The sequence below is a fragment of the Galleria mellonella genome, unplaced genomic scaffold, assembly GCF_026898425.1.
Source record: "Galleria mellonella isolate WM207_F2 unplaced genomic scaffold, CSIRO_AGI_GalMel_v1 utg65, whole genome shotgun sequence".
Lineage (NCBI taxonomy): Eukaryota > Metazoa > Arthropoda > Insecta > Lepidoptera > Pyralidae > Galleria > Galleria mellonella.
This window is the reverse complement of record NW_026442138.1, coordinates 11,020,608-11,035,748: the sequence shown is the minus strand read 5'-3', so window position 1 is coordinate 11,035,748 and position 15,141 is coordinate 11,020,608. Positions and strand designations below refer to the sequence as shown.

At 33.5% G+C, this 15,141-nt stretch overlaps 1 protein-coding gene across 3 annotated transcripts in view; it reads right to left on the bottom strand.

Annotated features, from left to right (window-relative positions):
- The window catches only part of LOC113510955 (serine/threonine-protein phosphatase 2A 56 kDa regulatory subunit gamma isoform-like), a 71,807-nt gene that overhangs the window by 55,684 nt on the left and 982 nt on the right, over positions 1–15,141 (bottom strand). Inside the window, exon 1 of one of the 3 annotated variants that reach the window (XM_052900589.1) lies at positions 10,006–10,163. The exons of 1 other annotated variant lie outside the window; for it this stretch is intronic. In XM_052900589.1, coding sequence (XP_052756549.1) covers positions 10,006–10,056 — 51 coding nt within the window. In that variant the 5' untranslated portion in view covers positions 10,057–10,163. Of the gene's footprint in view, positions 1–1,822; positions 2,525–10,005; positions 10,164–15,141 lie in introns of those variants that run through there. One more of the 3 variants, XM_052900587.1, reaches the window with a different exon arrangement.

Below are 15,141 nucleotides of genomic sequence, written 5' to 3'. Positions count from 1 at the left end.
CACTATAAAATTTGGAATACACATAAGTACTATATGGAATGGAGAAGGGCATAATAATACTTTTATACCAGTCATGAATATATCCCAATAACATGGATAGATACGCTGTTAAAAGCTTGTCTATACCAATATTATAAAGAGAAAGAAGAAACAAGAATTCAATATGAAAGTTTCTTGAAAATATACTTAGTTTTTGACAGACAGCAAAACAGGTAAAAGCATTCTGCGGCCGCTACATAATAGGAAGTAATATTAAAAACGGCATACACCATTCGCAAATCTCACTGCACACTTTATCCCTTGACATGTAATATATAATACAAGAGAACAGGAGTTGATACATTTTTTAGCGTAAAAGAAAACAATTCTTTTTCTTTAAACGTGACAAATTTTGTCACATTTAAAGAAAAAGTGTGACGACGAAGGAAACCAAAAATATGGGATAATAATTACATTTCCTTCATATGTAACTAAATATAAAAAATAAGAAAAGCAATCAAGGAGAGCTGAAAGGGAACAAAAGAAAGCGGTGTTAATTTTAAATTTGGTAGATATTAATATAAAAACTATAAATAATATAAACAGCCTGTATTTCACAACTAATACCAGCAATCGAGTCGAGTGATCGACGAGGACGTCGGGATATTATATAAACACATAAGATTTGAAATATTTGAATTAAGAACGTCGATTCGCGTGTCAAATGAACTAGTTGATTTTGGTTCGCAGAGAGAAACAGCTGCTTTCATAAAAATAAATAGGAAACCAACACATACCTTATCAACTAATAAATATTGTATAACATACAAAAATATAGGCGAATCCTCCTTTGAAAGTCACTTAAAAATGTAAACAAAATGTCTTCGAAATATTTGGTAAACATTACAAAGTACACATTTGCCATTACGTCGCACTTAAAAGTGAGAATATTTCGAATTCGAAATTTCTGGAACATTTATCAGTCGTCTTCATCGATACTTTAGGTCGACTCGTGTTTTTACCGCAAAGCAGCTGTGCTGGCATGGAAATATTTCCGTTTGAAGAACCGGATATGACATTGAATTTATAGAATACGGTGTTATGTCAACGTACTCTGTATCTTAGGCCTCAGGAATGAATATACGATAGGTACATTGGGCGTCGGAGTCTATTCTATTCTCCTCCATGGTGCTGTTCATATATATATATATACGATACATAATCGACGATTATGACTTCCCATCAAAAGGGCCGAGCACAAGTCAAGCATACAATGTTGCTTTTATCTTTTAACTATTCCGCGGCTTCACTCGCGTTATTCTGTACATAAAATATTCTATGTACTAGGTTAGGATATGCCCTATCCGTGTTCCAAATGTATGTATTTATTTATTTAAATATTAACCAAAAGAAAATATGGTACAAAAGACGGACTAGCATTAAGCAGCATTCTCTACCCGTTAATATTTGGACAATTTCATTCATATCCGTTCAGTAGTTTTTGCGTCAATCTATTAACTGTTATCAACTGTCGCATTTATAATATTAATAGGATATTAAGGAACTATTTTGTTAGAGACGATGAGATATCAGAATAATAGCAAAAATTACAATATAAAACAAGGTAAGGTAAAACCCTGCAAATACATTAAAAAGGATTTAGACTAAAAAAATAGCAGAAAACACGAGGACATAGAGACATGTAGGAAGAATATGACATAATATTGTTTGTGAATAAAGCGGGGCAACTAAAGAATGTTTGTGGTATCTTTTAGCACGTTTATAGTAAACAAAAATGGGACGAGAATTCGATCAACTAGTCTTGACTGAACATATTACTTACCGTGACAGATGATGGAGGCGACCGATTCCTATTCCTTCTGAACATGGCCGACAAAGAGTGACCGCCGGGGTTAGCGATCGACACCACCGATGCCAACATCCTCGTGCAATCCACTAACACTATGAGGTCAAGAACATTTTGCCAACACTGTAAGCGAACACTCGCGAAGCTCTGTATGCGCTAAAGCACAGCTACTAACTAATGATCGCTGAGAACAATCAACTTTTACTATTATGCCACATTAAAAAGTTTCACTGCGATGCAGCCGGTCGTATTCAGCGGGGACGGTCACCTTCTCTCGGTCAAAACGCGCGAACTTTCTCTGACAGGTTACACTTGTGTGACTCACATGGCTATCATATTGCATTAACATAAGTGTTTTCGGAAATAGTGACAGTTGTATTGATCAAGATTCGTAACTATGAGATCTCAAGGTATGCCTTAGAGCATAATACGCCGCATAAATTAACTCCCCGACTATTGTTTAATTTCTGCTCAACGTTTGACAGACACTATCTTCAATGTTTACGGTTTGCAAAAAATTGGCTGACATCACCGCCGCCATAAAGCTAAAATTATAATGTATTAAGTCATAATTTCAACAACGTTATTTGTCGTGTAATACAATATTAGTAATGGGATTCGCGACAGAGCGTGTAAGAACAGATTCGACGATTTCAATTCAAGACTATCCGAGGAATCAGCGCACGTGTAGTGCGCCACAAATTCGTGAAATCACTGAGCCAGTAATTCCGATATATACTTTGATTTAGAAATCTAACTGAACTTTAATCGTAGACGATTTTATAATTTGCCTTGGTAATTTGCAACACTAATAATTTAAAACACGAGAAGGATTATACATCCATTTATACGTCCTTCCCGTGATATGAAATTATGAAAAACGGTTTTTGCTTTGTACGCTTTAATGTGTTTAAAACCCGTCGACATTATATATATATAAATAACGTTTGATGTGATCAAAGCCAATGTAAACAAGGTACCGGTCACTAGCGGGATATCAAGCCGTTACCTCAATCTATACGAGAAAATTAATACTCCTGCACATGACTTGCATTGTTCTTGAAAGAGTATTTTTATTTTGACCTTTGCTTTGGAATAAAATAACGTCGTATATATGTAAGTAAATAACACATTAAGTCGAACATTTACTGGAGAATTTATGATCCTATGTACCTGTTCTGGGCAGCGTAAACTGAACACAAGGTAAAAGATTTTTTTACCTTATGTTTAACATATGCTACGTATCAATCAACATGTTAAACATAGCGTGCATGTGATTTGCGAAAAAATATAAATAATGCACTATATTTAGGTAACCTAATGCTGCTTTCTAACACACTCGTGTTTTTATCAATTTGTGAGTGTCGTTCCAACACAAATAATAATTAATTAAATATTTGAACGGATGCTCGCGCTTTCACTAATATTTAAAATTGCTAATAGGATTATTTAATGATACAACGTTAACTTTAAAAAATATTGCATAGGACAGTTATTTTACATATTAAAACATTGCCATGAATACTTCTCAAGAAAATATTTAAACATTCTTTTTCAAATTTAATATTTAGATTTTTAAAAAGATTTTAGATTTAATAAAAAGAAAGATTGACTCCACTTGTACGAGTAGTTATTTTAAAGAAATAATGTGCAATGTATAAGTTTTCCAATAAATATATTATTTTTGAATTATATTTAATAGATATGATATCATTTTGTATAATGCTCAAAACAATAAAATAAAACTATGTTCTGAAAAAGTTTAAAAACAAGTTGAATAAGTACCTAAGTAGATTATTTTTTTTTTTGGCGCAAAGTCGTCAACTGTAACCGAGAGAATCTTATACAGACGTTTAAGAGTATTAACTGTCGAATTTTAACTGTATTTTGAAATCAATGAATCGCAAGCGTAAGCAGATACCGTAGAATTGTGTCAAAGGCTGCACTTTGGAGGGTCTGGAATCGAAAGCTTTAAATATTTTAAATCATTAGAAGTTCCCACAGAAGTTTTTTGTATGCTAAAGAAATGAATAAAGTTAAACTCATTACTCATTTTTAATTCAAAGATGTTGTTAACGACGACTAGGGGAATAAAGAGTAAACGATACAAAAATTAAAACTCTATGCTAACTTTACACTAAGTGGCCAGTATGATAATAAGCCAATATCCTTGTAAATTTTTCATATAGGAAGTTCGTTTTTTGATCATGATGAAACAGAATATGCAATTTATAACGAGGCTTGCGTTCTTTGTTTCCATTCGAATGCAACAGAAAAATTTGATGCTGTATAAAAAGTGTTTTCAAAAATAAACCAGATGGGTGGTGCAATTAACGTCAGCCTCCGCCCACAGCACACGTACAGAGCAAACATCAAGTCCGCGTGCTATTTACGGCATCTTAAAATTTATATGCATTACTATATAAAATCGAAATTTATCAGAATATCTATTGAAATCCACATCATCATTTCAGCTTTTTTTACTGCCTTTGTGTAATATACTCAAAAAATAATGAACATTGGTTTTTTTTTTAATACAACTTAGAATGGCAAACAAGCTGACGGCTCACCTGATGGAAAGTGGTAACCGTCGCCTTAGACAGGAGCAGTACCAAGGACATAACAGAGTATACTGTTTCGCTCATGATACCCCCCATGCGTTGCCATTCCTGAGGACTCAGGTGTTATTCCTCTGTACCCTGTAAATTCACGCCATTTCCCACCCTTCAAACCGAAACACAGCCATGCAAACACAACTGCTTCACGGTAGAAACACGGATGGGACAGAGGTACCCAAGCAATCGACTTTTGTACAAAGTCTCTCCCTGGTGGGTTACTTAATTTGCCTAAAATACAATTTGGATATTGTTCGTCCAAATATTAGAGTTTGATATTGATCTTAATTTTTCCTTGTAATTAAAATCAGTTGACATTTTACAAAAAATGTCAGGTAAAATAAAAGCAATATTTTTTTTTTATAAGTCAAATAAACATTAAATTGCGACAATTGTAGAAAAGTAAGACATCATTTTTAAAATAAAACGTTCCATTTCAAGTTAACAATCACAAAGTTGAAAATAACAAAGTACTTTATCTGAGAACAGTTGTAATGGCTTCGGGCACGCAACATCTAATAAGCGTGAAAGTTATTTGAAATATCCGTTAAAATACATTAATACAATTACTGGCCATTAGCAAGCAGCTGTATACAATGTATAAGTCCGCAAAGATTAAAACAATCCCAGTTGCGAATTTGTGGCAAAAGATATAATTATATACTTAATATTTTTTTAAATGATAACAATAAAATGAGGAAAGCTAATATATTTGACAATATATAGAGATCTTTATGCGTCATTACAGAAATCAATGTCAAACAAAATAACATTGATAGTCCACTACGTTTAGCTTTGTGTTGCAAATATGGAATTAGAAATTAAATTAGTACTAATAAACTAAGTGAAACTTATAAACGAAGAAAACGAACGAAACGAAATAAACGAAGGCAAACTTTTTTGAGATTTTCCATATAATTACTTTACCATGTTATAATAATCAAAAACATGTTAGTGAATGATATATGACAGTTATGTTGGAATAAAAAAAAAAGGTAAATTTTCGGTTGCATAGCAGCTACTAGTCTCACTTAATGTGAAAGTGAGTTTGTTTATTAGTTATACCTTATAGCGCTTTAACAACTGTATACCAAATTTTACAGTGATTAATCACAGTTTTATATATTACAATATTTTATATAAGTTACAAGCTGTAACATTGCCCGAGTAAATTAGTATAAAAAATTATTTACGATCTGGTTCATCTGTATACCAAATTTCAATCAAATCTATTTAGGGATTTACGCGTAATGTGTTTGAGTAACAAACGTCTAACAATTTAAACATCTTTACAGACTTTTACATTGGTAACATGAGCAGTATTTGTAAAATTTAAATAAACAATTAGGAAAATGAACCTTCTATTATGTTACCGCATTCGCGAAGTTCATTCCCTTTAGGGTAAAGACGAATCAGTAATAGGAAATGGAATAGATATTGTTGATTAGTGATATTTAATCAATTTATTGACAAACAATTGGGACAATAACAAATAGAGTTAATTCGTTCGCCGTTTCGATCGCTACGGGTATTACGAGAAAGGTCGGAACGCAGCAAGGGATCTATCAAGTTAGAAACTAAAATTAGACCACGCACGTCAGCAAACTTTTGTTTACTGAAACGTATGTCACTTTTCTATTGACTTTAAAAAGCAGGTTTTAAATACAGTTGTATTTTTTGTGCGAGTCGTTTATGATTTTGCAACGAGATTATTTACGTAGGTATTTCATTTGGATCATTGACGTTGTGGTATAGTGTGCTTTTTTTTTAATGGGTGATAATGGAATGGTAACCCCACTTGCGCTAACGGGATACGCTGGCGGAGCACCAGTAAAGAGTGATAGATGAGAATGAAAACAGGCCAGTTAGCCCATCACAATGAATTCATCAGGAATTAACCATGATAGTTTCCAGGGAGAACCGCGAGGTCGACCTGATTGGGTATATTGCTAGCAATGGGATTCTCAGTCTCCATTACTAACAATCCCTTTCCCCCGGTATAGTGTGCTATACCACATCAGCCGTTAACTGTCCACTGCTGAACAAAGGCCTCCCACTATTGGGGGGTTTCGCCAGTAGTTGTCACACTTGGTAGGCGGTTTGGCAACTGCAATTAGCTTTTTGCGATGTTTTAAGAGGGACGCTGTTGCCCATTTCTCTACCATTAAATTCCTTTAGTCACCACTTACGACACCTATAGGAAAGGAAGGGGTGGTCCATTGGTATTTAGAATAATTTTCTAGTACAATCCTGACCCCTTGAAATAGGGACATAAGTACTCTTTAAACCCCCCTTTGTATACGTCTACCATTTGGATTAAACTTCATAGTTCTCTAATATTAAAGTATTTTTATCAATATACTATGTTTAAATGTTGCTTATCATTATTAGACGCTTAGACGTTTCGTATCCGGATCAAAACATTGTACAGTATCACGAAAACAAGTCAATTTCGACTATTTTTTTTTACTAACGTTAATAAGATAAAACTAAACAGCGGAACTAATTTATTTTCTGTTGACTGTATTTTTATACAGTTGAATATAGTTATGTAAATGATTGCTTAAATTAACAATAAATTGATGTTTAATTAAATATGACCACTATTCTTTGAATTTAAAGATGGTAAATGACAAAAACAGATTCATGAAATCATTTAGCGATGTTCATAAATAATATGTCATTGAATTAACCAATGACAATCGAAATCATGAAGAGATTATTAGTAATTGAGACTAGCATTCCCATTGCATATATTGCTAGCAATATATCCTGTCGGGTCGACCTCCTCGCGGTCCCTATTAGAAAACAATGTGCTTAATTCCAGGTGAATTCGTTGCATATCAAGACCTCTGACGATGATTATTGGACGAAAGCTTTACATGCCTTACAAAATGCGAAGCAAGAGAATCATTTTAAAGGATGCAAACATAAATTTGTAAAATCATTGGTTTAGACGGAATTGATTTTGGAATCCCCAGACTGCAATTAAGTGTTAAGTAAGCTAAACTAAGTATTAAGGTGAACACACATTTAATCATACCGAAGCCATGGAATTTCAAGTTTGTATAAAATTATTTATTTATTTTTTATGCTACTTAGAATGGCAAACAACTTGATGGAAAGTGGTAACCGTCGTTTATTGAAATGAGCAGTACCATGGACATAACAGAGTATACTGTTTCACCCATGATACTCTCCGTGCGTTGCCGTTCCTGAGGACTCGGGTGTTAGTCCTCTGTACCCTGTAAATTCACTACCATATCCCACCCTTCAAACCGAAACATAGCCATGCATTGTGTAACTGCTTCACAGTAGAAACACGATTTATCTTTAGCTCTACAGTTTTTACACTCGAACATTCTATAGTTTTCTTGCAGTTTCATAAAAGTTGACTGTAAGAGATCCCCCTATGAGGTCCGCCGTCGTATTAAAAACGTTTTTATGTGTCCAATGTATATTATGTACAATAAACATTTTACAATACAATTATATGCATGCACATCAATCAGTGTCGTAGTTCAGTTAAATGTAAGTTACAAAACAGGTAACACCCACAGATGCTAATGACGTTTTGATTTTTGTTCAATGGATGTTTCGAGTATGTTTGATATGCGATGCGTAGATGCGTACAGTGCGTGCGTCCACGCATGGCTACGCATGTGTGTGTATTCACCATTATTGGACCGTATAATGACCGTTGTACTGTAGCGTGTTAACTATTTTAAATTAAGTCATCATCATTATATCAGTCTAACTGTCCACTGCGGAACGTAAGCCTCCCCTTGCGGGGTTTTGCCAGTAGTTGTCACGCTTGGAAGGCGGATTGCCAACCGCAGTTAGGCTTTAGAGATGTTTTAAAAGTAACACTGCTGCCCATCCTTCGCTCTCCGTTAGTAGCCTCTTACGGCACCCACGGGAAAGAAAAGGGAGGCCCATTCTATGCCGGGACCACACGGCCAATTAAGTATATAACAACTTTAAACAATTTTAAATTAAGTACATAATAATAATTCTTTACTATCATGCTTATTGTTAAGTCGCATAGTTACGTATTGGTAGTTAATATTTAAATTAATTTTTTTATAATAATTATTGGTATATGTGCTAGTAATTTTATTGTTCTAATCTGGTAGTTAATTTAATAAAAAAAATTACCCGGTAAGTTGAAACAGTTAATGATAAAAAATAAGCTACGTAAACGTAGTAAGTGATGGTTTTGCTATGCTCCCATAATTTTGTGTTTTAAGTTCTTAACCGTTATCACAATTTTTTAACATTTGTAATATTACAGTATAATTGAAATCGGTTGGATAATCTAAGTTCTTATTATATTTTTTTTTTACAACACAGTTGTATAAAAAAAAAAGTCGAGAATCTCGATCAATATTTTTATGAATATTTCGACATTCTTGACTACAAATTTCACTGGATAAACAAATGAGTGCATAATTTGGTAAAATGCGCTCTATTTTCTGTGCCGTGTGTGCATCTTAGATTTTTCATATATCAATATTAATAATAGTCACGCCCGTCTTTTATTTGGTAGGCAAAGCCATAATATAAATGCTAATATACTAATATCGGTGGACACCCGCTGACACATCTATGGAATATCAACAGTAAATCGGTCGAAATAAAGAGTTTACGAACCAACAAGTATCACCAATAAACTAGGTACTTTATTCTTTTTAATATATAAAAATCCCATGTCACGATGTTCTTTCACGGTAATCTCGAAAACTGTTAAATCGATTTTAATGAAACATTATAAATACTGTTTGCCCTAACTTGACATTGACATTTAGTTTTAAACCCGACATGTGGCGCTGTTCGATCTTCTATTTAGATCTTGCACACGTGCGAGCCTAAGCGTGTTGCTAGCTTTTTGTGTGTATTGCTAGCATTTATGTGTTAGATAGATATTTGCAACAAAAAAATTTTTTAAGTCCACTGAATATGTTTGGGGATCTACCATGAAATATCATTTGGAAGTTACGAACCATTTCGCGCGTACTTAGATAGTAGGTATACAATATTACAAATTTTTGGGAGAAAAACTATGTTGGTAACAAAAATTGACGTTGGCACCATTCAGTCTGGATGTTTGGTTGTGTTATTAAAAGTGGAAACTGGGTTATTGCAGTTTCCATAGTTAGTTGGTTTTTTTAATAGGTGATAATGGAATGGTAACCAGTGAGGGATGATAGGTGACAATGAAAGCAGCTGGCCTGATTTCATTGTTAGCCAATTGTGACGAATCGCACTAGAATTAACCACGGTGGTTTCCAGGGAGAACCGTGTGGAGGTAAACCTGATAGGGTTGTATTGCTAGAGTCAGTTAAACCACAATTAACCATTATTAACAATCCCTTTCGCCGCCTGTTTGGTTTGTTACTAGGAAATACAGTGCAAGACAAAACAGATCACTACAACATTAAGAATAGCAAGGCGTAAGGTTTATAATTTAGTGGCAAACCGGAAAAAAGTGCTACGAGCAAAAATTTGTTAAAAAAAAAATACTGAATTATGGCGACTACCTACGTGCATAAGCCACAAGACGCTGCCTAATTTATTATCCACAAAATTCCACATGTGAGCAACAACTGTCCACTATATTAATTATAGAACCGTAATTCACGTTAAAAAATCGCGTCTGGAAGGGCGATTCCGCGCGGTTTGAACGCTTGCAAGACGCCGCACGCACTGCGGCCTGTGAGATACCAAGGCGTCATGTAAACTGTATTTAATACTATTTACATACGTCCCGATAAAATGTAAGTATGCATTTATCACCACAGCATAAAGTATAAAATTCAAGAGCAGGATTCATTCACAACGAGGTGCGAACTCTCTTGTTATTCGCACCAAATAAGCAGTGCAAAAAGTTATTTCAAAACAAAAAAGATATATTTTCGGTGCATTTGTTATCATGACAACAATGTCCCACTGCTGGGCGCGGGCCTCTTACCATCATCGTCATCATCATATCAGCTATTATCTGTCTACTCGTAGCGTCTGTAAATATATATTGTATATATTCATCTCAGAGCCACTTGTAAACATCATCACTTCCTTATCCATCAAGTAGGCTAATTAAATTGTACATAGATATTTCACTTCTTTCTTTCAGACTGGTCGAACAAAAATGACAGTAACGTTGCTTCTTATAAACATTTTCGCTGTCATCTTCTCTTTTTAAATCGCTCGCTTCCCGCACTTCTAATTTTTGTTCTTCTATTTTATTTTGTGTGGTTTCCTTGTAAATACCTTTTTTATATGTGTAAATAGTCAAAGCTAGTTGTTCTTACATATTAATCCAAAACATTTGCCCATATGAGATCGCCACTCAAGAACCTTTCTTCCCCATTGGTCGTTAAATCTTTTAGCTATGTAATCAGCTCTAAAACTCCTCGGAGTTTCTTTAGCGGATAGACCGTAGACCATGATTTAGTTCCGTAGGTCATCACTGACAATACGTACTGATTAAAGATCTTCATCTTCAAGCTTTCAGGTATTTTGAATAAGAAGATCTGGCGTAGTTTTCCAAACGCTGCCCAGGCGAGTTGGACTCGTCGGTTGAAGCTGAACTTACCAAGTCTGACAAGTTGTTGCAGGTATAAGTATATTATTCTCGTCGTATAACCACGTGGGGGCAAACGAGCATGTAGCTCACCTGATAAGTGACTAGCGCCGCCTGTATATACCTGCAACACCAGAGGCATTGCAGATGTGCTGCCGGCCTTTTAAAAAGGAATGTGCTCTTTTCTTGAAGGTTACAATGTCGTATCGGTTCGGAAATACTGCTGCTGGAAGTTGATTCTAAAGCGTGGACTTCTAAAAGGAGAAGTTTTTCATACTGACTATATATTACTTCAATCGATATTGTTCACTCGCAAGTCGGTCCCGTATTAAGTTTGTCAAGTCTGAAGTTCAATGAACATTTGTCTCTAACGACGTCACTAGAGAGAGAGAGAGAGAGATATTCTCCTATATGATGTAATTAAGAACTTTTGTAATTAGCAGGTTCAACTGAGATCGCCATGAAAATACACATTACGCATAAACTATGGCGCTCTGGTAGTTGCGTGCAATATAGCAGCTCATGTATGTATGTATATATATATATATATATATATATATATATATATATATATATATATATATATATATATATATATATATATATATATATATATGGGCAGATCTTAGAATTGATCACTTCGTGATATAGCTGACCATTTCATAAGATGGTGATACGGAAAATACCCGCTGTCAACATTACGATGTAGTCTAGCCAGATCAATGAATACCATAAATCAACGTATGACGATATATAAAATGTAAAATTAAACGCATCGCTACTTTATGATACTGTCAAACATTGATACCGCTACCTTTATTATGTAGGTTTATTGACAAAGGCTTCGTCTCGTACTTACATTCCTGTACTAGAAATATTCGAATATCATTGATCATCATATCATCTTTTAACTGTCAACTGCTGAACATTTGCTTCCCCTTAGGCGGGTTTTGCCAGTAATTGTCATGCTTGCTAGACTAATTGGCAACCGCAGTTAGGCTTTAGAGATGTTTTAAGAGGGACGCTGCTATCCATCTCTCGCCCTCTTTTACAACGTCCACGGGAAAGAATAGGGTGGGGCTATACTATGCCGAGACCACGCCGCGATATTACTACTATATATAAAAACATTGGTATTATGAATAAAATATTAAAATAACTAAAGTAAAAGACACAAAACATTCTTTTGGCATATGCGCAAAAATTTAAAATGCTACATATTTACAAACACAGATTTCGGTCCGACTGTTGGTGTGACGACAATAACAATGCCAATGTTAGTCCGACCGAATACAAATCACACGCTTCGTGTTTTTACACTTTGATGTTTACCGAATTGTGTCAAAACAATGACCTACACTTCATAACATGCAGTAGGTACATGCTGTTAATGTTATAAATGTGAAAGTTTCTAAATTTGTTTTGTGAATGTTTGTTTCTCACACAAAATTAGTGATATAAATTAAATTTCCATTTTAATCTAATACTCGTAATTACATTTACATCATCAAGAGATTGGAGCATTTGTAAATAAAACTTTTAGATGAATTTTTTTTTATACAAATTAGAATAGCAAACAAGCTAACGACCCACCTGATGGAAAGCGGTAACCGTCGCCTATAGACATGAGCAGTACCATGGACATAACAGAGTATACTGTTTCGTCCATGATACCCCCCATGCGTTGCTATTCCTGAGGAGTAAGGTGTTATGCTTCTATACCCTGTAAATTCACTACCATATTCCACTCTTCAAACCAAAACACAGTCATGCAAACACAACTGCTTCACAATCGAAACACGAATGGAACAGAGGTCATTCAAGCAAACGACTTTTGTACAAAGTCTCTCATGTGTTAATGGATGAAAATGATATGCTTAAAAATAATATTATTTTATCCATACCTGATGGCCCTGAGGCCAATTCTGAAGTGCCATCACTTTAAATTTATCTCTAAATTTGATATTTTAGTTTTAAATTTTGTTTCATTTTTGAAATTGCTATTTTTTTATTTCTACATATTTATTCTAAGTTATAAAATAATTGAAAATAATGTACAAATATATAAAACTTGTCACTGTGACTAGCCTTAAATAAAGAAATTATTTCAAAATATTTTACTAGTTTGGCTTCACTTAAAAAAAATTACTATATTAGTAAATTTTTTTTAAAAGACTTACATCATTAGATATATTGCTCCTATCATCATATCCTGAACTGATTTTTGAAATGAACTTTAACTGCCTATGAAAATAGAGCAATAGTACCTGTAATCTCTTGTTATTTCTATAATTGTTGGAATTGCAGAACTAATACCAAACAAATGTGTAATTATTTGTGTGTCATTTTATTGTTTTGAAAATAAATAATTGGCAATGTGTATTCTAGACCCAGGATAGACAGGATTATTTATTATTATTATTACAACCATTAACTGTCCACTGCTGGACATAAGCCTTTTCTTAAGGAGAGTTTTGCCAGTAATTGCCATGCTTGGCAGGCGAGTTGGCAACCGCAGTTAGGCTTTTACAGATGTTTTAAGAAGGACGCTGCTGCCCATCCTTCGCCCTCCCTTCGTTGAGTCTTATGACACCCACAGAAAAGGGATATTCTATACCGGGACCACTCAGCTATAGACAGGATACTTTGCTATTTTCTAAAATCTAGTCATGTCACCTTTGTTAATACATATATTCAAATAAAGGTACTACCTCCCTGTTACTCAGTTATGGCTTCACAAGCGAATGAAATCATGTAAGTACAATGGATTTATAATTGTATTAATGTATGTATATAAATATATGCTCCAGTTTGCATAGCACTTAAAGCATGATTGTGTTTCTATAATTCCTCCTATTATTATTATGTCTAGATAGAATCACCATCGATTCAACTATTATTTGTCTGTTGCTGAACACAGGTCTCCCCCATAGACACGAATAGAATCTTTATTATAATTTAAAAAACTGACTTTTTATGTAAATTGATTGTAGGATGAAGGAAAACTGTTTCACTAATAATATTATTAAATATCACATTCTCTAGTATCTAAAGTCAACTGAAAATAATAAAAAAAAATAACAGGTCTGTGAAACCCACTAATGATATGTATATTCTGTTGCATATGTGTCAAAATATTATTGTGACTTCAACGATTGCCTACCTATTTGATTTGTTTATTCTTTCTGCTTTTCCTTTAACAATTGTCAACTGCATAACATACGAAATTAATTTAGAAAAGCCTGTTATTGGCCTTACTACTTTGTTATAAAATGTTTGTTAATTTTATTTGTAAACTGCTGTTGGTTTTTAAAATAAATAAATAAATAGTAAAAATTGAGGTATAACAATACAATATATAATATCAATTATTTATTATGTCTTTTACACAGCATTCACAGTGAAGATTGGAGGTTTTGTAAATGTTTACGCAATTTCCTATAAGAAAAAAGAGATAGTTCTCATTTTTTAAGATAACAAACTTACACATAAATTTAATAGACTAGGTGTCAAATTAAAAAGGTAGAGGTCAAAGATATAGTCTGGAATAAAAATGATTAAAGAAGAATACATGAATTAGTTGCCTCAACAAAAGGAAACTGGCAATATGTACTCTTAGAAACTCTTAAAAAAAAAATCATTCACTTCATTCAGATATGAAATAATATTTTAATTAACATTAATATTTTTAGCAGCATATAATTATTTATTATTATTTATATAAATTTATATAAGTGTTATAATAATAACTGTTACAACATTGACTTGAATTGTTATGATGTCATCATAGTTTTAATAAATAAGTATTTTTTATTTAAGTTTACTAATGCTCATGCTGCAAATATTATAAATTAAAATTATCATCATAGAAATCTGTTTTTTGTTACAAAGGAAAACCTACACCATTTAGAAATGTACCTATTGGACACAATAATTTAAAATATTTAAAGAAGATGGCAATTCTAGAAATTATTTGAAAATATAAAATTCCAGACAAACTTTTTACATTTAAGACTTGGCAGCATGGTCTCTGACCTTAGCCTGTTTCTCTGAGGGATTAGTGTACCAAAAAAATCTTAAGTATAAAGTACATAAAA